Source organism: Ovis canadensis, chromosome 2 (genome assembly GCF_042477335.2).
Source record: "Ovis canadensis isolate MfBH-ARS-UI-01 breed Bighorn chromosome 2, ARS-UI_OviCan_v2, whole genome shotgun sequence".
Taxonomy (NCBI): Eukaryota; Metazoa; Chordata; class Mammalia; order Artiodactyla; family Bovidae; genus Ovis; species Ovis canadensis.
The window spans coordinates 65,410,093-65,435,475 of record NC_091246.1 but is presented as its reverse complement, the minus strand read 5'-3'; the positions used below and the strand labels follow the sequence as shown (position 1 = coordinate 65,435,475).

Below are 25,383 nucleotides of genomic sequence, written 5' to 3'. Positions count from 1 at the left end.
CGGGAGCCCCCAGCACAGTGACAGTTCCTCAGAGGATAGAATGGCTAAAATAAGATCAGAGGCAGCTAGCCAAGAAAAGGAGTGGGGAGGAGAAAGATGTGGTGGGTAGAGAGAAAAGTTTGTGTGAAGCTCAAGAGAGAACACGTGGTAAGTTTGGAGAACTGAAAATATGTACTTCAGAAATACAGGGGAAATATGTGGCATACACTGTAAAGCAAATTGGAGACTGAACCACACAGTTCCTGAATTCGAGAGCAAATGAGTGCCTTTTTCCTACTTCCATAATTCAGCATGGGGACTGGTTCCTTAATTTGGCTTTCTTGATCTATCAACTTTTCTGAGATATTTATTTTTGTCCCTTAATGCTACCTCCTAACATTATGTTTCCTTCTTTTTTCAATATATATTTTCTGCTTAATTTTTTGCAGTATTCTATTAATATTATTCAATATTAATATTGTTAATTTTTATATATATATAAAGTGTTATTTTCTCTTTTCATTTTTAATTATTCCATAATATTTTGTGTAAGGCCTGCCTATAAACAACTTATATTTTATTTTTTAACCAGATTTTTTAATCCAATATTAGAAAAGTGAATTTAATCTGAAGCTAATTACTGTAATTACTGATACATTTGAATTTCTACCATTTTACTCTATATTTTATTTTTTGCTATTTATTTTTATGGGTTTTCTTTTTTCTCTCTTTTTTTTGTGGGGGTAGTGTTATCTTTCATTAAATAGATTTCTCAAACTTTTCTTTTTGCTTTCCAGTTTGGGAGTTACGCATTTTGTGCTTGATTTTTAGCAAGCATTTATAATATGATGACAAAGCCAATCAAGTCTCTCTTTTCTCTCCTGAAAAAGACAAGGACCTTAGCACATAGTACCTTCCTCTACCTCATACCTTTCAAGTTGGTATGTGGTATTTTATTTCTAGTCTGTTTTCAAACACAAACACAAATATTGTTATGCCTGTTACTCTGTGGAAAGTATTTTTTAGAATTATATGTTTCACTGCTTCCTTCGTCCATCATCACTTCTTGTACCCCATAGCTTCACTTTACAATCATTTTTCTCTTTCCTGGAGTATGGGCCTCCTGATTATTCAGGCTAACACCCTCAGACCTAGTGTATGGCCCTGATGATGTGTGACCTAGCACTTTAAAGGGTCCCTCTGGCCTTCATCCTGTGTGTCTGTCTTAGCTAAGGAATCCAGAAGCTGAAGAAGATATAGCCATCTGGGCATGCACCTCTTGTCTTCTGGACCGTATTTCAAAGATTCAGGACCCTGAAATTTCCTGCCTGGATGGCAAGTGTTTAAATTTTGGTTTAAATTTCTGGTTCCCATGGAACTTTAGCTCCCGCTGTTTGATACTAGTTCCTTTCCAGTTTCCAACCTGTATAAATTTTCCTGTGCTCATTTTGAGTTCAGCGGTGTGTATGTGTCTGTGCATACATGCACACATGCACAAAACATGTTACCTGACAAACCTATGTATTTTGAGTAGAAGGATTGTTGAGGGCAAGGAGACTGTTTTTCATCTGCTAAGCGCACTCTCTTAACCTTAACTTTACGTGTAAATTAAATGTAAAATTTAAGTGAAATAAAATTAACTGAATCACATTGATTAATTTTAAAATTAAATTACATGAAGTAAGCCTCTTACTGTGGCCCTTGGACTATGTATAAGTAACTCTATGATGTAGGGCAAATTACATTATCATTCTGACCTACAATTTCTCTTTTTAAAAAGGAGATTAGTGTGAGCTGCACATAGTGACTTCCATCCAAAAAGTACAGTATAGAAAGAGGGGACAGAGACAACTTTACAGCTGAGAAACCTGACAAACACGACCTCTACCAGGTGATAAAGATTACCGTTTAAGGTGATAAGTAACGTTAATAATAGGCACTCTTGAAATAATGTGATTAGAACGGCACTTTATCTCTGTGGTTTTCTTTTCCAAAACCCAATCTAATCATGAGGAAAATATCAGTCTCCAATGAGGGACTCTACAATACCTGAGCAGTACAACTCAAAACTGTCAAAGTCATTAACAAAAAAATGTCTGAGAAACTCTACAACCTGTAGGAGCCTAAGGAGACATGATTAATAAATTTAACATAGTATCTTAAATGGGATTCTACAACAAATAAAGGTATTAGTTAAAAACTAAGATAATCTGAATAAAATATGAACTTTATTTGATTTATCATTTCATTAATTATAGCAGATATAATATACTAATAATGCAAGATATAATGTTAATAATGGGAAAAACTAGATGTGAGGTATATGGGAAATCTCTTCACAATTTTTCAATAAATCTAAAACTATTCTAAAATTAACAGTTCATTTTAAGAGTTTGTAAAACAAAATACAAAAGATTAGATGTGATAATACCATATGAATGATAAAGTAATTTTAGCCTGAATATTCTGATATCAAAATACAAGATAATGAATTTCCAAAGTTAGCAAGAATAGAAAGAAAACCTCTTGTAAGAGGAAATTGGATCATGCAACTTCAACAGTGTTTGTATCCATAAACATTATCATTTCATATGTATCAATTTGTACCTTATCTACCCAGCATTGCTGCTGCTGCTGCTAAGTCACTTCACTCGTGTCCGACTCTGTGTGACCCCATAGACAGCAGCCCACCAGGCTCCCCCATCCCTGGGATTCTCCAGGCAAGAACACTGGAGGAGTGGGTTACCATTTCCTTCTCCAATGTGTGAAAGTGAAAAGTGAAAGTGAAGTCGCTCAGTCATGTCTGACTCTTAGCAACACCATGGACTGCAGCCTACCAGGCTCCTCCTTCCATGGGGTTTTCCAGGCAAGAGTACTGGAGTGGGGTGCCATTGCCTTCTCTGCTACCCAGCAGAGTACCCAGGTGCCATTGCCTATCTCCCTACCCATAGATAGGTTGTATCTATATTGATGCACTAAGACATAATTCATTCATTTTGACTGAAGCATGGTAGTCCCATGTATGAGTACACTATTGATATGATGTATTTATGCAATCCATCAATGATGAGTGTTCACATTCTTCCAATTCTTGACCCATATAAAAATAGCAGTAAGTATCTCTACATACCTCTTTTGCACACATGAACAAAAAATTCATAGGCATATATATAATTAGGATAGTATATACACAAAGCTATTAGATATTGCCAATTTGATCTCCAAAGTGTTTGTACCTGTATACTTTCCAGCCAACAGTGTTATCTAAAAAATTCATTTTTTCTACATATTCATGAACCCTTTGAATAGTATTTCACTTTTTAATTGAATTCCCCCTAAATAATCATACAGTTAGCCATCTTTTCATATATGTATTTGCCTTAGATTTCCTGTTCTGAGTTGAATATGATTAAAAACCTCCCTTGGTTTGCTTTTATTTTTCTTAATGATTTAGAGAAGTTCTTAGGTTTTTTATACCAATTATTGTTTGTTATCCTTGTTCGAAATACCCTATCCAAGTTTGCGGTGTTTCTCTTGACTGCTTATTTTATCTTTCGTCACACAAAATTATTAAATTGTAATTTAGTAGAATTTTTTTTATGTTTTGTATGTTTCATGTATTTAAGTCATTCCAATATCAAAATTATATTCTTCTATATTTTCTCTAAATGTTTTATGTATTTATTTATTGGCTGCACTGGGTGGCTGTGGATTGAATCTCAGCCCATGGCAGTGAACGCTGAGTCCTAATCCCTGGACTTCCAGGGAATTCCCACTCTCTAGAATGGGTTTCCCTTATGGCTCAGCTGGTAAAGAATCTGCCTGCAGTGCAGGAGACCTGGGTTTGATCCCTGGCTTGGGAAGATCCCCTGGAGAAGGGAAAGGCTACCCACTCTAGTATTCTGGCCTGGAGAATTACATGGACAGTCCTTAGGGTTGCAAAGAGTTGGACACTACTGAGTAACTTTCACTTCACTTCAGGAAGTTTTAATAGTACTACTTTCTACATTTAAATATTCCAATTACATGGACTTTATTTTTTTTCATACTATGAGGTAGGGATCTAACTGCGTTTTTTTCTATGCGGAAAATCAACCTTTCTCACATGTATTGGACAGTGTGTCTTTTACCCATTGGTTGTAATGCCATCTTTGTTACAAATCTGCTTCTGGGTTCTTTGGTTCACTTCACTGGTTAGGTTGCTTGTTTAAATGGAGACTTCTGGGATTTAACCAAAGATTCTAATTCAAGCCATTTAGAATGGAACCTACGAATCCACAGTTTTGACAGTAAACTGCATGGTTCTGATGGAACCGGCCCACAAACCACATTTTAAGAAGGACAATCCTGTACTCTGGGAAACAATAGATAATGGGAGAATCCATAATCAGGATTCCTCCATCTTTAAAACCTGTTCTTTTTCCGTGTGGTATCTGAAACTTTTATCATTCATAATTCAACAGCCCATTTCAAAGCAGTTTGACTCACAGAAATCTAATCAGAGAGAAAGTCTAAACCCTCTTTATCTAGCTTTCAATTTAATACCAAGGAGGTGAGTACATATAAATAGCTAACTTCCCCATAGTAATTAACAGTAGACTTACCTTCACTCTTGAACCACTGACAAAGGCTCTTTCCATGACCAAACTTGAACCAGGCTCCTCTGGGTTTTTTCTGACGAGGTTCCTGACCTTGGGCTCTGTCCTTGGCCTTTTTAATCCAGTTTTAGCAAAACTCCAATGTACTGAAAACTCCCCATCCTTAATATCTAATCAAATTTCTCATTCCCCCTCCCCACTCTTTAGTATTTCATCACCTGCCAGCTTCAGCAAAGCTCTGTCGGGCCAGAATCCCCTAACGCCTGCTGCTTTTTCTTAGTCATTTGGCATCCACCAGTCCCCACCCCGCTCCTTGGGTATAATTCTTCACATGTCCTTGTAATATTTGGAGTTGCACTCCATCTCTCTCCCCTACTGCAAAACTCCACTGTAATAGCCCCTTGGAATAAAGTCTGCCTTACCATCTCTAACAAGTGTCTTGAATATTTTTCCTTTAGCATCACAGTCACCAGTGTACTATTCTATTTGTAGCTCTCACCAAAATGATGATACTGGTTCAATGAATAAACTTTCAGACATATGAGAGCAAAACACACACACTAAGAAGGAGGGCAGGATTTGTTTAAAATAGTATTATCTCACTAAGCAAACTCAGAATGACTACATAGATTCAACTGGCTCTGACTGGTTAACTTAAGTACAGACAGAGCTTAAGCAAAATGTTAAAGACAACTAGGGTAGAGTCATTCTTCTCCCTCCTCATCCTTTATTTCCAAGTCTTTCATTGGTTACCTTTATGCTTCATATTTAGCATTTACCTTCTGTAAACAGATAAAGAACTAAATAAAATTTAAAGAAACTCTCATTATTGTAATCTGATAAGTAGCTGCACTATAGGTGGTAAGTTGACAAATTAGAAGTTGACTACCCAACAGTTATACTTAATAGATTTTAAATGTAATATTTGTAGATACCATGTTAAAAATTTATAACTGAAATAAACTAACTCATTTCAAGGAATTGTAAGCAAGAGACAGAAAGCATAGATTATTGGTTTAATAAAACCATACACCCTCCAGCAAAAAATAATAATAATAATAATAATTTGGGGTTTGTATCATAATTGACCTTTTTCTTCTGGATAAAACTGCACAGGAAGCCCCTAATCCTCATGATTCCTAATCTTGTTTATGTATCATCTATCTACTTGGATTCTTACCTAACCTTGTTGGCATATGTTTTCAATATAGAGCTGCAACAAAGGAAAGCTGTAATTACCAAATCTCTTCCTCTCAGCTATTGAAATAAGGTGATTTACAGAAATGCAGGACACCATAAACAAAGGGGATTTTCCAGGGCTCATAGAGCACAGCTTCCAGGAAGATGCTGGAATAAATACACTTTTTTGTGGCCAAGACCCTGGGCCTGCAATCCAAATAGATTATATGTTTCAGAGCCAGGTAGTTACTCATCTAGTCTCCATGTTCTGAGAACATTGCTTAAGCAGGAGGAAAATCACAGTATTATCCATAACCTTCCTGAAGCTCGTCGGAAGGGACTCCGTTCAAATACAACTATTCATATCCTGTAGATGGTAGTGACTCCAGTACCTAATGAATGATTATCCGGTTTGTAAATTTTCCAGATTTGTAAACTTCCTCCAGGCTTCAATGGAATCAGCCTCATGTGCAGGTGAAGTATGTAGGAGGGCAAAATTGTCTTAAAAATCAACCAAATCAGATAAAACTTCAAGCAACACACACTACTTTTAGCATTATAGGCACAGTGGGCAGACATGAAAATGGCTGTTTTGCCTGAGAGGGAATTTTAGACACATGAACCAGTCTGACTTCGAACTAGTTTACAAAGGGCTAAGGATGCTGAGGGTTGAACATGGGACATGTGAGTAATGATGGGGAATCAAAGGTACAAAGAGGTTTGGGAACATGGTCTTGCCTAGTGTGACAAGGCCATAGCAGTGGACCCTGGGCAGTGAAGAGGAGATGGAGGTGGAGTTGTGCTAGAAAGAAATGGGGTACCATAAACATAGTAAGATTTGTTGCCAAAGGCACTCACTTTCCAAGTCCTCTAACTCAGCTTCAGCTCATCACATAAACCTTCCCTCTGAACCATTTCACTGCACAATAGCGTTTTTCCTACTTGATAAGAAGGAGTGAAATGTGGATAAAATATTGGAAAAGAATCGGAAGTGAGTTTTTTGCATTCCATGTTAGTTTATGGTGAAAGGGATTAGAAGAGGCAAGCCATTAACGGCAGTTTTCACTTGTGAGAGTGGACAGCAGGAAACGGCACACACAGCTACAGAGCGGGGTGCAGCCGCGTGTTTCCACTTCACAGGTGTCTTTCCACGTTTCATAGCTGCAGTCTGAACACAGCTGGTTTGCTGAGTTATGGTGCCAGTCCAAGGAAGCGCCTAAATGCAAACCTCATTCTGGATGCGCAAACCAATTGCCTGCCCTGGGGGCCTCTTTTCCAGATACAAACAACTGAGTACAGCAAGTGTGTTAAAACTAGGGCAGGGGCTTTCGTAATGAGCTCTCAGTGGTTCCCAAATCTCACAGTATCTCTGAAGTTTGTTTAAAAAATACAGATTCCAGATTCCTGACAGCAGAAACTAACACAACACTGTAAATCAACAACATTCCAATAAAAATTAATTTTAAAAATACAGATTCCCTAATCCTTAGTCCTCAAAAAAAAAAAAAAAAAGACTAAATTAGAATACATGAGTGCTGCACTCAATATGTCAGCAAATTTGGAAAACTAAGCAATGGCCACAGGATTGTAAAAGGTCAGTTTTCATTACAATTCCACAGAAGGGCAATGCCAAAGAATGATCAAACTATAGTACGGTTGCACTCATTTCACATGCAAAAGCAAGGTAATGCTCAAAATCCTTCAAGACAGACTTCAGCAGTACGTGAACTAAGAACGTACAGATTTACAAGCTGGATTTAGAAAAGGCAGAGAAACCAGAGATCATTGCCAACATTTGTTGAGTCATGGAGAAAGCATGGGAATTCCAGACAAAAACTACTTCTGCTTCATTGACTATGCTAAACCTTTGACTGTGTGGATCACAGCAACCTGTGGAAAATTCTTTAAAAGATGGGAACACCAGACCACCTTACCTGTCTCCTGAGAAACCTGTATGCAGGTCAAGCAGCAACAGTTAGAACTGGACATGAAACAACAGACTGGTTCAAAATTGGGAAAACAGTATTTCAAGGCTGTATATCGTCACCTTGCTCATTTAACTTCTATGCAGAGTACATCATCGAAAATGCTGGGCTAGATGAATTACAAGCTGGAATCAAGATTTCTGGGAGAAATATCAACAACCTCAGATATGCAGATGATACCACTCTAATGGCAGAAAGTGAAGAGGAACTAAAGAGCCTCTTGATGAAAGTGAAAAGGAGAGTGAAAAAGCTGACTTAAAACTCAACATTCAGAAAACTAAGATCATGGCATCTGGTCCCATCACTTCACGGCAGATAGAAGGGGTTCAAGTGGGAGCAACGACAGATTTTATTTTCTTGGGCCCCAAAATCACTGCAGATGGTGACTGCAGCAGTGAAATTAAAAGAGCTTGCTCCTTGGAAGGAAAGCTATGACAAACCTAGACAATGTATTTAAAAGCAGAGACATCACTTTGCCAACAAAGATTTTTGTACTCAAATCTATGGTTTTCCCAGTAGTCACGTACAGATGTGAGAGTTGGACCATAAAGAAGGCTGAGCACCAAAGAATTGATGCATTTGAACTGTGGTGCTGGAAAAGACTCTTGAGAGTCCCTTGGACTGCAAGATTAAACCAGCCAATCCTAAAAGAAGTCAACCTTGAATATTCACTGGAAGGACTGATGCTAAAGCTAAAGTTTCAATACTTTGGACACCTGATGTGAAGAGCCCTGGAAAAGACCCTGATGCTGGGAAATATTGAAAACAAAAGAAGGTGGCAGCAGAGGATGAGATAGTTGCATGGCATCACTGACTCAATGGACGTGAGTTTGAGCAAATTCTGGGAGATTGTGAAGTCAGGGAAGCCTGACTTGCAGTTCATAGAGTTGCTAAGAGTCGGACACATTTTAGTGACTGACCAACAACAAACAGGACAACAATGTTGACCTTTTCTGACCTCAGTCAACAAAAGCTTGGATTCTGTCTGCAGCCAAGCCCCTTCATGACTGTGCTTGTACCGTTAGCTTAAAACTTCAGTTTTGCTGTTCCAGGAGACACTGCTTTGGGAAAGACCCCTGGTGTTCTTCTTACTCATCACTTGTAATAAATTTTCCTTCTCCCAATCTGTAGCTTGGTTGTGTCCTTCAGCTTAATACCCAACAAGAGGCAAACCTAGTTTTTGGATAACAAATCGTCTGGAAATCTGATTTTCTTTGTAAATAAAACACCTAGGTTTGTTCACTATTCTTATTTGATCCCCTCTGTAATTTTACAAAACTATTAGTAATTCCACTTAATAGATGAAAAGGCTGCTGCTGCTGCTGCTGCTGCTGCTGCTGCTGCTGCTGCTGCTGCTAAGTCGCTTCAGTCGTGTCTGACTCTGTGCGACCCCATAGATGGCAGCCCACCAGGGTCCACCAGCCCTGGGATTCTCCAGGCAGGAAGGAACACTGGAGTGGGTTGCCATTTCCTTCTCCAATGCGGGAAAGTGAAAAGTGAAAGTGAAGTCACTCAGTCATGTCCGACTCTTCGTGACCCCATGGACTGAAGCCCACCAGGCTCCTCTGTCCATGGGATTTTCCAGGCCAGAGTACTGGAGTGGGGTGCCATTGCCTTCTCCGAAAGGCTGAGGATCAGGATTAAGAAACAGTTTGAAGAAACACTGCTGGTAAATGCCTTAGTGGCATCAGACAAAACACCCACCGTACCTTCAACAATGAACCCTATCAGGCATGTCACTCTGTCTGGAATCCATTATTCACTGAGCTATTTTCCTGAGAAGAAGACTGCTCACATGCATAATTTTGAAAGAGGCAACAAGTTCTGGCGTAGTCTTTCCCGTCAGAACTCCCTTCTTCTCTCACCCCTACTGGAACTAATGATGCCCCTTGTCTCCCAAGCGTGAAGATCTTAAATTCCCCAACATCAGAAACCTATCTGACCAAAGCCTTCCTCCCTCAGGAACTGGGTGTTATGATCAATGAAAGCTGGTGGGAGAAGGTGGAACAAAATAAACCTTCCATGCCCTCCCAGAGAGTATATTACCCTCCTTCCTGGTAAGGACCCCTCATATCCATCCAGCCTTCTCCAAAACCTCTCCATGAAGCTCATGTATTAAGAGGCTTTTGTGTACAAAGCAACTTGCTTATATGAAATAATTCATTCTACCTTAAAAAAAATAGACCTGCAATTGCCGATCAGCACTTTGATAAATGTGGGATAACTAGGATGAATACAGTTCCATCCAAAAGCAAAGAAACTTAGGTGTTTGTTAGTCATGCAGCCTGATTGTAGCTTATTGTACACTTCCCTTTAGACTCCTTAAAATAATAAAAAGAACTTTCAAGGGTGGCTGGGATTTCTTTCTAGAAGTAATTTTAGTCAAAGGAATAATTCTAGCAGTGAGAATTTCAGACAGTGAAGAGACTTTATCACAGGCTCCAAACCTTTGCCCCAGAAACCACCACATACTGTGTTGTGGACCAGTTCTGCCCTGTATTTGTCACCAAACATTGTGGGGAAGACAGTGTAGATGAAGCTGTTAAGAGTTTAAAAAAAAAAATTGTTCAGCTGCATCCTCTATTAAAGGAAAAGAGAGAGAGCGGTAACAGGGGCTTACTACTTGTTACGGGGTTCTCAAATGTTAGTGCTCATAAGAAACACCTGGGGAGTTTGTTTTTATTGTTACTATTATATTTAATTTTTTGGCTGTGCTGCGCAGCATGTGGGGTTCCAGTTCCTCAACTAGGGATTGAACCAGTGGCCCCTGCACTGGAAGCTCAGAGTCTCAATCACTGGACCGCCAGAGAAGTTCCCTGAGAAGCTTGTTATACAATTATATTTCCAGCTGCAATTCCCAGAAATGCCAATTCTTCAGTCTGAGTTGGAGCCTGGGATTTTGCAGGTTCATCAAGTACCTCAGGTGATTCTGATGAAGATTTTTCCCTTAATTTTGTTTTAAAAATTCTCAAGCCTTAGGAAGGTTCCAAGAATAGTACAATGAACACCAGTATACTCTACACCAAGATCAAGGGTCAGCAAACTCTTTCAGTAAAGGAATACAGTTCAGACATACCTCAGAGACACTTCCAGTCTGGTTCCAGATCATTGTGATAAAACAATATCACCATTAAGCAAGTCACACAAATTTTTTTTACTAGTGGATATAAAAGTTTACACTATACTGTAGCATATTAAGTGGCAACAGCATTGTCTAAAACTATGTTCATTTATTAATTTAAAAACTTTATTGCTAAAAAAATGCTAATCAACATCTGAGCCTTCAGTGAGAAGGCTTTAATCCTTTTCCAGTGGTAACAACAAAGATCACTGATCACAGATCATAACAAATATAATTTGTTAGAAAAAGTTAGAAATGTTGCAAGAATTACCAAAATGTGAAACCCAAGTGAGTAAATGCTACAGAAAAATGGTACCAATCGACTTGCCCCACGCAATACTGCCACACACCTTCAATTAACAACCCATATGTAGGAAATGCAATAAAGTGAAGCACAATAAAACAAAGCATGCCTGTAAATATTTTCAGCTTTGCAGGCCATGGTCTTCGGGCAACTACTCAAACATGCCATTGCCAAATGCAAGCTATAGTCAATATGTAACAAAATGAGCATGACTGTCCTCCAATAAGACTTTATTAATGGATACCAAAATATAAATTATACATAATTTCACATCATAAAATATCACTCTTTTGACTTTTTCTAACGTTTTATATTTGAAGATATGAAACCATTCTTAGCTCAAAATTAGTACAAAACCAGTCAAGGGGACAGGTTTGTTCGACAGGTTAGTTTTCCAATTCTTGACTTACCAATTTTGATGAAAAAAATCTAAGCTTTTCTGAGGACGAATCTTAAATCTGTTATTACTTTCATAACCAGACTAATTACAATGTTCATCTTAGAAAAAAATTTTTAAATCAATCTATGAAGTTGTTTTCGACCCACTATTTGTTGGATTTTCAGATATTGCTATGGCTGATATTTTTGGATGCCCTGTGGGGCACAGTTCCTCATTCAGAAGTCTTCATAGTTCAATCAGTCATTCTTTAATTTTATCACATAAAAGCAAAGTGTTGTGTGCCCTTCCCTACAACACCTAGGCCTAACTAGCATCCTGTTTTTCAGCTTCTCTCTCTTATCGAAGATAAATGTGAGTAAAACTTTCAGTCTTACAAATGATGCCAAGAGTCCAGCAAGAAATAAACAGCATTTTGTTATTTGTGAGCAAGGGGCTGGCGATGCCTTTTCTTAACTTTTTTCCCTCCCTTTTGTTGAAAATGAGCTCCAGTCCAGAATGTGCATTCATATTTCTAAAAGTCTGGATTATTACTAAGTTTAGACTAACTATAAATATACAAACCTGTTACCCAATTACTCCCATTCATGGTATTCACTTCTAGGGGAATTTCTCAGGTTATTAAACTTGATTTCACAAGTATCTGAAAGCCAAACAAGAATTCTGGAGGGTAAACTCCAACCACGCATCATGAAATCAACAAACACTGTCACAGTGGAATTTAAGTACTTACCTACTACAACCAACTTAAAAAAAAAAAAAACCACACATACTTAAATTAAGTGCATACCTGCTTACTGAAATGCCTTTCAACTGGGCTTATCCAAACATTACTTCATCCCTTAAGGAATGAAAACTTAAGTTATCTGAAGCATTCAAGCCTCTCTCCATCACCGCATTGCCCACCCCTCCTCCAAACCAAATATTCCATCTAATGGTACAAGGATATGTTCTCTTCTGATGGAGCTGGAGAACAGAGGAGTCATAAACCTTCTCCCCACTCTCAGGTCTAAACATCAGTTTAGTGGCTGCTTTGGAGTCCTATTCTGTAAGACCATGAGCCTGCCTTTCATCTTCTCACATGCACTCTCTTCCAGCCTCTGAAGATAATATACAACATGCTGATTCAGGTGGAGAGGGAGAAATCTCACAGGAAAGACTTAAAACCCAAGTCTGTCGATATATGAGAAGGCCCTGTGTTTCTCATCAGCTGGCCAATTCGTGGATGGCCACATTTCTGGAACTCAACCAACTGCCTCACCTGATGGAAAATGCTTATAAACTTATAAATCACCTTTGAACACATTTTCCCAGTAGAAATAAAACAGACTGCAAGCTCCCAATAGCCTGAAATGTGTATATCAGCTTTGATAACCAATTTAACAATTTGAAACAACTAAGAACTAAAAACGATCGAAAGTTCAGACAATAGCAAAATGTTTTGTTGAGGGCTGGGAGTTCCATAAGCAATATAGGAATCACAAATAAAAATAGATAATTATAATTTTGTTTTTATCACACAAAAAATTACAGACTGAGGTTAAACAGTGGGCCTATTATATTAGTACAGTGATACCTAACCCTGGCTACATGTTATTACCATCACCCAGAGAGCTTTTAAAAAATTCCAATGGCCAGGCTGCACCCCACACCAATTAAATATGAAGCAGGAGCTGGAGTGGAGGGAACAGACCAGGCCATCACAGGTTTTAAAGCTCCCAAGCTTTCTCCAATGTGCAGTCAAAGAACCTCTGCACCAGCCTTCTGAAGTTACTTAGTCTTACAAAATCTACCTAGTGGATGAAAATTTCCTCATTATTTCTGCCCATAGCTTCTTTGCAGATGGGATATGGAATGAAAAAAAAAATTGACTGCTTGCTAGATAGTCACACACATACATGAAAAAATACATGCACACATATTTTTATTTTATTTAAATTGGGCCCTGACCATTAGCATATAAATCAGAAAAACTGAGTGCTTTAGAACTTATATATCCTCTTCAAATCTTTAAAGAGCCAAACTCTAAAAATCACACATAAAAGATATTTGTCATAAAAACACACACACACACAAACTTTAATCACCTTGAGGAACAATGATCCAATAATATATTTAATAGGTAAGATTTCATTCATCAATGTACAAAAAAAACACCCCAAAACCTAAACTTTGATTAAGACACGTACTCTTTTAACAAGGGTACTTACAGTTAGAAAGGTTTATCGGTAGCACTTTGAGGTAGCATATTTTGAAAAGTAATGGAAATAAAGTCACAGAGCTGCTCTGCAGTTTCTTTTGGACACAAAAGGACAGGCTGTTAGCTGTTGCTCTTGACAGAGAAGAGTGAATTTGTCTGTACTCATTGCCAAAGTCAGCCTGACCATATTCCTTGCTGTGGCCATCCCCACGTTACACTTCATACACTGTGGGTTTAGGAAAAGATAAAAGCATTTCAACACCTCTTTCCTCTTGGTGTAGTGACATCCTGGCTGTGGCATCAATCTCCTTTAGCCACATGCAGTCCTCACTGGCAGGAGATGTACACACCCAGTAAGAAGAAAAATAGGGCATTACAGTGCCTTTTTTTCAGTGGGCTCTAACGATTTACTTAAGAGTGATGGACTCCTCTAAGGCTAAAAAGAGGTTTGTTTCTGAATATTCTCTCCTTGATTCTGGCCCTTAAAAGGTTCTCCTGTTTTTCCTCTCCCTGAGTACAATATTTCGGGGTATCATTAAGTTTTTTGCAATTGTCCTGCCAGGTTGGTGAGCAGAGAAGCTTTTTTAAAAAAATCCACACAAAAAACAAATCTAAAAAACGGGTGCAGGAGTAACTCCAAGAACAGACTTCCTTTGTGCAAGTTGAAATGACACAAGTTAATAGTTCAGGAAAATGGCCTGCTCCTTTTTTTAAAAAATGTAAATATTTAGCTCAGCTCTTGCATTTTAAATACAAATATACAGTCAAACAGGCTAAGGATTAAAGCTGCAAAAATGGTCCCACCAACATCAGACCAAGGTGCGGGTCCAATTTTTGCCCAATGGTCACAGATTAAAGGGATGTCGAACCCATAAAAGCCCTTTTTTTTTCCCCCAATAATACTTGCTGTTTGAAAGTTGAATCCTTAGAAGGAATCAATATACAAATGAATAAAAATAGCACATGTCCAAGCAAAAAAGGGCATGAGCTGGGCCTGAGTTGCCACTTAAAACTCCATCATTCAGTATCATACAAAATCCTCAAAGGCTGCCTGGAATCAGGGCTCAAGGCATTCCTGGACATGCCAGCCACCCAGGTCAACTGCCGACGCAAAGTCAACGACACAAGTGAACATTAGACTTCAAGTATCCAAGGTGCTATAAGAGCTGGTCCTCTCAAGGACTGACTCTCCTCAGGCTGACTCTCAGAAGCTCCCCTTCCCTCACAGCATCCCATTTTGTACAAAAGATGAAGCACTGTTTACGGTCACTACGAAACACAGGAGTGGGACGTGAGGGATAAGAGAACTGATCTCTGAAATATACCAGCCTAACAAATACAAATAAATTCTTTACCACTTTGTACAACTAGAAGGTGCGTAAGCTGGTATTCAAGCAATCTCTTTAAACTCTTACTTTTCTCCCCTTTCTGCCTCAAACAGGAAAATGCTTCCGTTGGGTTAACAGTGTCATTTTAAAATGCCATAAATTAAATAAGTTAGTTCACATTTTATCCCCCAGCACTTAAGTTACAGTTAAGTCTCTAATGTGCCTTTGAAGTTTGCTTCAACAGCTCCAGGTCTCTTCGGCGGATAGTGTCAGCTCTGTGACAACCATATTCGTCCAGCTGCAAAGGTATGAATTGTTCAAGCAGCCCGAGGCCCTGTCTAGCAGGGCTGGTATACAGCTTAGTCCATGATGGTTTAAAGTTTCCATTGAATCCCAAAAATATGGTACTTCCTAAAAAAAAAAAAAAAAGTTCAATTTGTATCTCTACTAGTTGCAGGCAAGATAATGTGAAAGGTGAGGTGGAGGTGAGCGAAACAAAAAACAACCAAAAAACTATACTTCCTTACGTCAGAGAATGAACTCTTACCACCCACCCCCTGCCCCAAATAACAAACTACATCCCAACACACTTCCTCTAACACTGTCTCCTGATTTAGAAATTATCTTCATAATACCCACCCCAGCCTAACAAGCTCATGAAAGCAGGCTGGTAGCTACACTCCACCATAAAAATGTATATGTTGCTGCTCTCCTAAAAACTTTATGGAAGAATACAGATACAAACCTTTGTTATAAAGATTGGCTGGCTTGGCTAATCCCAGAGGTACTAATGAATCCGAAATATTCAACTGCTTTATCTGTCCTCTTGTGCTCAACAGGACAACTGACCTGTAAAAAAGTTAGAAAATCAGAGCAAGTTTCAATAATTCAACATGTGTTTACTGAGTACCTTTCTGAAGTAAATACTAGATAGATAAAAGCAGAACTCACAAAGCAAAAAGCACTCCACATGCCTTTTCATCCTTGCTGTTACAAGGGTCTACTTCAATTCCACACCTGGAACTTAATGTTTCTATTACAAGGAGGTCTCTAAATATAGGGAAAACTAGTGAGAGTTGGACTGTGAAGAAAGCTGAGCGCCGAAGAATTGATGCTTTTGAACTGTGGTGTTGGAGAAGACTCTTGAGAGTCCCTTGGACTGCAAGGAGATCCAAGCAGTCCATCCTAAAGGAAATCAGTCCTGGGTGTTCATTGGAAGGACTGATGCTAAAGCTGAAACTCCAGTACTTTGGCCATCTCATGCGAAGAGTTGACTCATTGGAAAAGACCCTGATGCTGGGAGGGATTGGGGGGCAGGAGGAGAAGGGGATGACAGAGGATGAGATGGCTAGATGGCATCACCGACTCGATGCACATAAGTTTGGGTGAACTCTGGGAGTTGGTGATGGACAGGGAGGCCTGGCGTGCTGCGATTCATGGGGTCGCAAAGAGTCGGACACAACTAAGTGACTGAACTGAACTGAACTGAAAGTCATATACATCAGTTGACCTAGTGGATGTCTTGGGACACAGCTCCTTCATGGAGCAAACTATTTTAACAGAAGAGGTTGGTTTTGTTTGTTTCAGACATTCTATACATCTACTTATGTTCTACTATCTATTTACTAAGTAAATGGATAAACGCCAAACCTTAAAAAAAAAGAAAGAAAATGTTTCCCATGTCTTGGTTTAAATTGCTACTTATATTATGAGTATATCACCACATACAATCAGATCTGTTTGTGGATTTTCTCTTCTGATCTCTCTCTCCTTTGCCACTACTACACATAATTACTATGGCTTTATGGTTTGGGCTTCCCTGGTGGCTCAGATGGTAAAGAATTCACCTGTAATGTGAGAGACCTGGGTTTGATCCCTGGGTTGGGAAGATCCCCTGGAGAAGGGAACAGCTACCCACTCCAGTATTCTGGCCTGGAGAATTCCATGGACTGTATAGTCCATGGGGTCACAAAGAGTTGGACATGACTGAGAGACTTTCACTTTTGGTTTGTTTTAATATCTGATAAAATAAGCCCCTTGTATTATTGTAATTAGTTTTAAAATGTTTTATGACTCCCTTATTTATTTTTCCAGATGAACTTCATCATCAACTGTCAAATACAATAGAAAAGTAACCTACTGGTATACTAACAGAAATGTATTAGATTTAAATTTTAATTTAGATAGAGTAACATGAGTATGCCAAAGCCTTTGACTGTGTGGATCACAATAAACTATGGAAAATTCTGAGAGAGATGGGAATACCAGACCACCTGACCTGCCTCTTGAGAAATCTGTATGCAGAACAGGAAGCAACAGTTAGACTGGACATGGAACAACAGACTGGTTCCCAATAGGAAAAGGAGTACATCAAGGCTGTATACTGTCACCCCACTTATTTAACTTATATGCAGAGTACATCATGAGAAACAAGGGGCTAGAAGAAGCACAGGCTGGAATCAAGATTGCCGGGAGAAATATCAACAACCTCAGCTATGCAAATGACACCATCCTTATGGCAGAAAGTGAAGAGGAACTAAAAAGCTTCTTGATGAAAGTGAAAGAGGAGAGTGAAAAAGTTGGCTTAAAGCTCAACATTCAGAAAACGAAGATCATGGCATCTGGTCCCATCACTTCATGGAAAATAGATGGGCCAACAGTGGCAACAGTATCAGACTTTATTTTGGGGGGGTTCCAAAATCACTGCAGATGGTGATTCAGTTCAGTTCAGTTCAGTTCAGTTCAGTCGCTCAGTCATTCAGTCGTTCAGTCCAACTCTTTGCGACCCCAGGCCTCCCTGTCCATCACCAACTCCCGGAGTTTACTCAGACTCGCGTCCATCGAGTCAGAGATGCCAGTCAGCCATCTCATCCTCGATCGTCCCCTTCTTCTCCTGCCCCAATCCCTCCCAGCATCAAAGACTTTTCCAATGAGCAGCCATGAAATTAAAAGACACTTACTCCTTGGAAGGAAAGTTATGACCAACCTAGACAACATATTAAAAAGCAGAGACATTACTTTGCCAACAAAGGTCTGTCTAGTCAAGGCTATGGTTTTTCCAGTGGTCATGTATGAATGCGAGAGTTGCACTGTGAAGAAAGCTGAGTGCCAAAGAATTGATGCTTTTGAACTGCGGTATTGGAAAAGACTGTTGAGAGTCCCTTGGACTGCAAGGAGATCCAACCAGTCCATTCTAAAGGAGATCAGTCCTGGGTGTTCTTTGGAAGGAATGATGCTAAAGCTGAAACTCCAGTACTTTGGCCACCTCATGTGAAGAGCTGACTCATTGGAAAAGACCCTGATGCTGGGAGGGATTGGGGGCAGGAGGAGAAGGGGATGACAGAGGATGAGATGGCTGGATGGCATCACCAACTTGATGCACGTTGAGTTTGAGTGAAATCCGGGAGTTGGTGATAGACAGGGAGGCCTGGTGTGCTGAAATTCATGGGGTCGCAGAGTCAGACACGACTGAGGGACTGAACTGAACTGACACCTTTACAGAATTAACTTTTCCATCCAGAAGCAGGGAGAGCCTTTCCTTTTACTCTTATCATATATCCTTTATTATAGCATTTCTTTTCTTAATATATTGGGCGCCTTGCATGACTATTGTGTTGCTCTAAACATCTGTGGTGAGCTTTATGTTCCAGATTGTTTTAGGTGAAGTGACTGACTCTGTTTATTTTCCAACATTAGGAAAAAAATCTTTAGATACATAAAGAAAATTGAGGCCTTGCAAAGTAAATACCTACAAATGTATTAAATCAGAAGATAGAGCTATATGTACACAAAGAATGTTATACTGAAAGAATATCATGACTTTACGGGACTTGTTGAGATCTGGTTCTTTAAAGTTTAAGGAGCGTAAGTGACCAGATCAGTTGATGATGATTCAAATGCTACATAGGACTTTGCTCCCTGGGAAGCCTATGTTCCTCCCTTTGGGGCTTCATTAAATGAAAGCCTGTGTGTAAAATCAATGTCCACAGGAAAGCAAAGGGGGCAGAAAGGGGACTGAATTTATCTTCTTGCCTCCAGTCAGGGTCTGCCCAACACAAATACAGCATGGTGCACTTTGTTCAGATAATAACAAAGAAAAATGAATCATGCTAGGGCTCTTAAAAAAGAGATCACACACTCATCCACTTAAAAAATCAATTTAGTCCTTTCCAGTCAATTCCAAGTGACCCAGGTGGCAACTTCCTATACCAGAGTCATAGCACAATGCTGTCCAAGGGTTCATCAGCAGGATAGACTGTTACAAAGGCAAAACTCAATAAAATTGTTTTAAAATGATAATGAGCCTTCTGAGAGAGTTGGGTACAATGTAGATCAGCTTAATACTAAGAAGTGGGATAGGAACGATCCAAAATGTTGAGCTTTTCTCCTTCCAAGAACCTTCCCATCATTTGCAAACTCTTCTAACATCCAAGCCCTCACTTATCAATGATAAGCAACTTAGATCACACAGGCATCAACCTGAAACTGGAAAAGGAATGAGTATCCATCCTTCAAGAATCCTAAATACCCAGAGTAAAAAAGAAAAGTACAGAAGCCAAAACTCAGAGTTAGCCAGGTGTCATCTTTAAGGTACCTTATCCTTTATATAGGGCAAGCTTCACCTACCTTGGAGGGATGCCTGTTTTTAAGTATTCTTCCATGCGACTGACATCAGTGAAAGAGAAAACCTTTTTTTCTGTCAACCGGAAGGGAACACTGCAGGCATCCACGATCAGGAGGAGGACGCCCACACTTCGGAAGGGAAAGTCGGTGCCGTTGATCTGAGAATACAAGATCGTCCTCCGCTGTCATTACCAATTCAGTATCTTTCCAGCCCCTTTCCCTCTGTCTTCTAAACCCATGAATCAAAAACAATAATCCCAAGATTCAAACTGCATGTTCCATCACTCTTCCTCTGCCAACATTTGAAACTGAGTCTGTGTTTTCACAGGCTTTTACCTTGACTGGTCTCTACTGATTGCTCTAAGCAAGACATGGCAGCCTACACTCAGCTGAGTAGGGTGACTCTGCAGGTTCAGGGGTTTCATTCTTACATACATACTCTCTCACTGGGGTCAGTTTCCAACTCAGTGATCAGGTGACGGCCTCTATACTGAAGCTCAGATGTTGTCACATTGTTCAGGAAAAAAACATATTGTATAAACTATATACAATAGGTATCTAGTCACATAGGTAGGTAAGTAGAGAGAGAGACTTCCTTAACCCACATAAACTCCTGCCCCATCAGAGCTTAGGTTTGAAACATCGGAGGAGGCAGATAGTTTCATCTGCTTTGTTCCATACACAGGTCTCCCTTAAAATCAAAATGGAAAACAGGAAATTTTACCAGAATTTAAGCCACGAGTAGTGATATCTTGTTCAAACAATTACTGTGAACTGAAAGTTCCAGGCGTTCTCTTTAAATTAATGGCTTGAGACATTTTCAAGAAAAAGGAATTCCAGATATACCCAAATCTCATAAATTCCTCAACCAAAAAAGGAAAGAAAAAAATCTTGACTGAAAAAATGATTTAACACTAAGCCATGGACACTGTTTCTCTTTAAAATGTGTAAAATTATAAACTATCTTAAAAGTTAACAAATGAGAGATGCTCTCTTCATTATACCTGTCCTCACTTGGAGAAGTTATACTTAAATTTTATTTCTAATCACTAATGATCTCACAGGAATTCAAAATGGCTTTTTGCCTGTATTTAAACTGCTCTAGTCCAGAGATTAATTCTAGAAGTGCTTAATATATAGTGCCATTCTATATTTAGAAAGATTGAAAGTGACTCATTTTTTTAAACCTGAATACTTAGAACTGAGACACATTTGATTAAACAAAAAAATCATGATCTTTAACACACTCAAACTGCCCCCTTGAAAACCTGCTGTTTAAAAGAAACATAAGATTTTCCATAAAAACTAAAGTAAGGCCACATCCAGCAAAGACTTTTCAGGTAATACATGCGAAAAGTGTTGGAGGTAAACATGACGAAACACAGTCCTCTGTGACCTCCTTACGGTTCCAGGCACGCAGTGACTCCAGCAATGGAGTCAAACAATGTCTGCAGACCCCAAGGAATACCCTACCTGAGACTGTCTGGGCAATACAGTATCTTGTTTAATTACCTACTAAGCTAGTGGAGCAGAGACTCAGCACCCAGTTGCATCCCTTTGCAACTGACACCCACCAGATTCCACACAAGGAAGCTGGGATGGGTTCTTCACACTGCTGACTTTACTGAGATGTTGAGCTAACAAACTTCCTACATCATGAATATACTACAAAATGAAGACATGCTAACATAAAGCAATAGGTATATATACGTGAGAAACCTTGGAGTTATATTTAAGTAGGGATCTTTCTTTCTTTTCCTTCCTTCCCTCCTTTCTTTCTAATTGTGGTAAGAACACTAACATGAAATCCATCCTCTTAAATATTTTAAGTGTACAATATATTATTACTGATTACAGGGAAAATGCTGTAAAGCAGATTTTGAGAGTTTATGTATTTTATTCAACCGAAATTTTATGCCTGATGATTAATAACTCTGCGTTTCACCCTCCTCATCTTAAGTAGGGGTATTTTTAATTCAAAATTATTAAAAAGTTCTTAATTCAGAGTTAAGTTCTGGCAGTGGATAATGGTGATGGCCACAAATAAAAGAGATTGAGAGAGGAAGAAAAACAAAAAGATTTAAGTTTGTTCACATATATGTGAATTTGTAAATGTGTTGTCCACCACTTTAAAAATTAAAAAAAAAAAAAAAAACAGCTCCCAAAGAGACCACATGAGACTGAGCCCAGGCCCTGGCTGGGTATCAGTTGGCTAGGTACCTCCTACCCAAAGAGCCCTTTATATAGATGCACTCTGGTCAACTCAGTTTTGGACAGGCCACATGCCTAAAGCGGGCTTCCCTGATAGCTAAGTTGGTAAAGAATCCGCCTAAAATGAAGGAGACCCCATATCGATTCCTGGGTTGCAAAGATCTGCTGGAGAAGGGATAGGCTTCCTTGGTGACTCAGCTGGTAAAGAATCCGTTTGCAATGCAGGAGACCTGGGTTTGATCCCTGGGTTCGGAAGATCCCCTGGAAAAGGGAAAGGCTACCCACTCCAGCATTCTGGCCTAGAGAATTCCACGGACAGTATAGTCCGTGGGGTTGCGAAGAGTCGGACACGACTGACTTTCACTTTCACTCAGCTTTCACAGACTGATTAACCTTGCTGGCGAACTTGGCTTTTAGTCCAAATTCCAATACTGACACTCAGGCTAACACTTATACTTCCATTAACCTACTTAAAGACAACTAACACTTTGCATTGTCACCTTCCTCATCTGAAAAACTGGGAGCCAAGCAATCTCAAAATAAGAGGCTGAAGAGATTTTAAAACCTTCACCTTCCATATTTTAAACAAATAACTGGGGAGTTTCTTTAAAGTTTCAAAAACTGAGGTTAAAAACAATTTCCTACATATTAATTATCAATGACAATTTTTTAAACCAAAAATACCTTTTCTCCTATAGAAAAGGAATCTGGGTCACCTGAATAATTTTAACATTTGCCTAAAAGTAATCAATAAACTGAGAAAAAATTTTTAATAAATTTCATTTATTTAAAAATACATATGTTTAGGAGTATTTATACCTCTGTTGTATAGCTCACTACCAACAATAAAAATGTGATTAGAAACAAGTGAATGTTGTCAGAGATAATTTATGTTACCAGGATAGAATGAAAAAGTGAGAAGCTGAGGCAGTGCACACAGCAGATGGTACTCACAGAAATAACAGACACATCTCCACGCTGAGTCTCTGCTTGACTGGGTGACCGGAATTGCACAGGGAGGTAGCTTGTATGAGGATCACTTGTAAACACCGCCTACATGGGGAAGAAGTTCCATATCTATGTTAACCTTCCAAAAAGATCCTTCAAAATAAACTCAACTATATCAAAGCCAGTGAATGGTTTTTTGGGGTTTTTTCTCTGAACTTTCTGTACATATTTCATGACCTGGAATTTTATTTTTTGATTCAAGCTTTAATAGGAGAATGGTATGTTCCTCATTTTCTAGAGCAATCTCAGTTTCAAGTCATTGCAATCTTGTTAATAAGATCAGCTCTCTAAATGACTATATAAATATGCTTTTATCTAAATCTTTGTAAACATTTCATGCAAAAATGTCACAAATCTTTTTGAAGGCTCTTTTCAGACCAGTTATCCTCAACTGTGATTCAGTCACTCCAGGATTGAGGAAAGAAGTATAGATGACAAGGATTACTCTGTTTAAAAACTTTTAGGGGCCTTGTACATCACCAATTTTGTTTAAATTCCTCTACCTGACCTGCAAAATGTTCCACAAACAGAGCCACTATTCTATTTCCCATATTCTATCCACATTCAACATGTAGGGGATTTCCCTCAGTTTTCCACTCTTCTGCCACTTGCCTTTTCAGATGCTGTTCCTTCCCCCAGAACGCCCTTCCATTTTCCCTTCTACTTCAAACCACTTCCAACCTCCAAATCCCACCATCTACCTCCTCCCTAAAGGCTATCTTCTCAATCAAAAGCACTCAACTCTTTACACAATTTAACACTTGAAAGTATATGTACCGAGGAATTCCCTGGTAGTCTAGTGGTTAGGACTTAGCACTTTTACTACCTCGGACTGAGTTCAATTCCTGGTCAGGGAACTAAGATCCAACAAGCCATGTGGTACGGTCAAAAAAAAAAAAAAAAAAAAAAAAAATATATATATATATATATATGTATGTATGTATGTATATTCTTATAAATCAATGCCAACAAGAACAAATAATCATAGCAAGAGCAGATAATCATGATGTTAAGTATCCAGGAGCTGAACATTTGTTTGAAGTCTCAGGTCTGAAGTCAAAAATTCTTGTGAATTTTCCTACTTATCAGATGATTAAATTATCTTTACAAATTCTAGTATTTCTTAAGTATAAATTATTTGAAGTCTTCTCAGTAATGAAGGACTTTCTTAACAATTCAACTTGAGAATTAGGCTGGAAAATTTACTTCTCCACAAAGATTATCTGACAATTTCACTTTAACAGTCAAGACATTACACAGGACAGGCAAGGATTCATATAAGCTTATTTCTGTACCTGGTTTATTTTCTGGTCTGTTGGTTAGTTTAGTTGAACTGGAGTATAGAGGTGGCTCAAGGGTATAAGAGACCAAGACTGTGATAGTGAGTTGTCATCAGAAAAATAATCATCATATATCACAACAGGAAGCATAAATCCCCCTTCCCTTCCCTGTTCTTACTGCCACCAATGGACAGAAACAAGACAAATTAGAAATAAGAAATAAAAAGAAATATGTAGAGGTTTTCTCCCTCTTATTACAGTATGCATTTCTGTGGCAGTAAGAACTTTTTTTAAAACTCCTCCAGGCCCATGAAACTAAAATGCGAATGTTTATCAGAATCACCTGCAGGGTCTGTTAAAGCAAAGACCATAAGCCCCATTCCTTAAGTTTCTGATTGGGTAGAACTGGGTGGGGCCCAAGAGTTCCAATTTTCCCAAGTTCCCAGGTGATGCTGATGCTGCTGGTCTGGGGACCACAAGTTGAGAACCATTCCTCTTGACCCATATTTGTTTATATATAGGTTAAATATTAATCAGGGCAATATTGATTCTGTACTTCTTTTTCTTCTGGAATCAATGTGACTTCCTATGGGGTTTCCCATGCCTGATTTTAGCTCATAATTTGGATATACATTTCACTTCCGGCCAAAGTCAGTTTGTACTTTTAATTATAGGTAAACATAATAGCATATGCTTCAAATTAATGGTTTTTCATCTTAATGGAAACAATATTCATGAGTGCCTTTTCTAAAGATAAATTCCACACTGCCAAATAAACAGATATTTCCACGTCACTGACATGTATACATAATAGTGATATTGCAATGGAATCACAGCTGAGAAAGAAACGGTGACAACCAATAAATCCACAGTGACCCAGGGCAAACTGATGTGTAAATACATTTTGACTGATTTTATTATAAATTTGGACTGGTTTGCTTATGATCATTAAATTCTAGAGTGGGCCAAAATTCAGGAGAAATCTTTCAATATTTATAAACTGGCAGCAAACATGATCAAAAAATTTACGAACAAATGCTGGAGGGGGTGTGGAGAAAAGGGAATCCTCTTGCATTGTTGTGCTGTGCTTAGCCACTCAGTTGTGTCTGACTCTCTGCAACCCCATGGACTGTAGGCTGCCAGGCTTCTCTGTCCATGGGGATTTCCCAG

General features: G+C 38.8%; 1 protein-coding gene across 1 annotated transcript in view; it reads right to left on the bottom strand.

Annotated features, from left to right (window-relative positions):
- Positions 1-13,470: 13,470 nt before the first annotated feature.
- The window catches only part of CEMIP2 (cell migration inducing hyaluronidase 2), an 80,533-nt gene continuing 68,620 nt past the window's right edge, over positions 13,471-25,383 (bottom strand). The window contains exons 21-24 of the mRNA XM_069576363.1: positions 22,880-22,978; positions 19,718-19,872; positions 15,837-15,940; positions 13,471-15,502 (exon numbers count right to left, since the gene is read on the bottom strand). Coding sequence (XP_069432464.1) covers positions 15,306-15,502; positions 15,837-15,940; positions 19,718-19,872; positions 22,880-22,978 — 555 coding nt within the window. The 3' untranslated portion in view covers positions 13,471-15,305. The remainder of the gene's footprint in view (positions 15,503-15,836; positions 15,941-19,717; positions 19,873-22,879; positions 22,979-25,383) is intronic.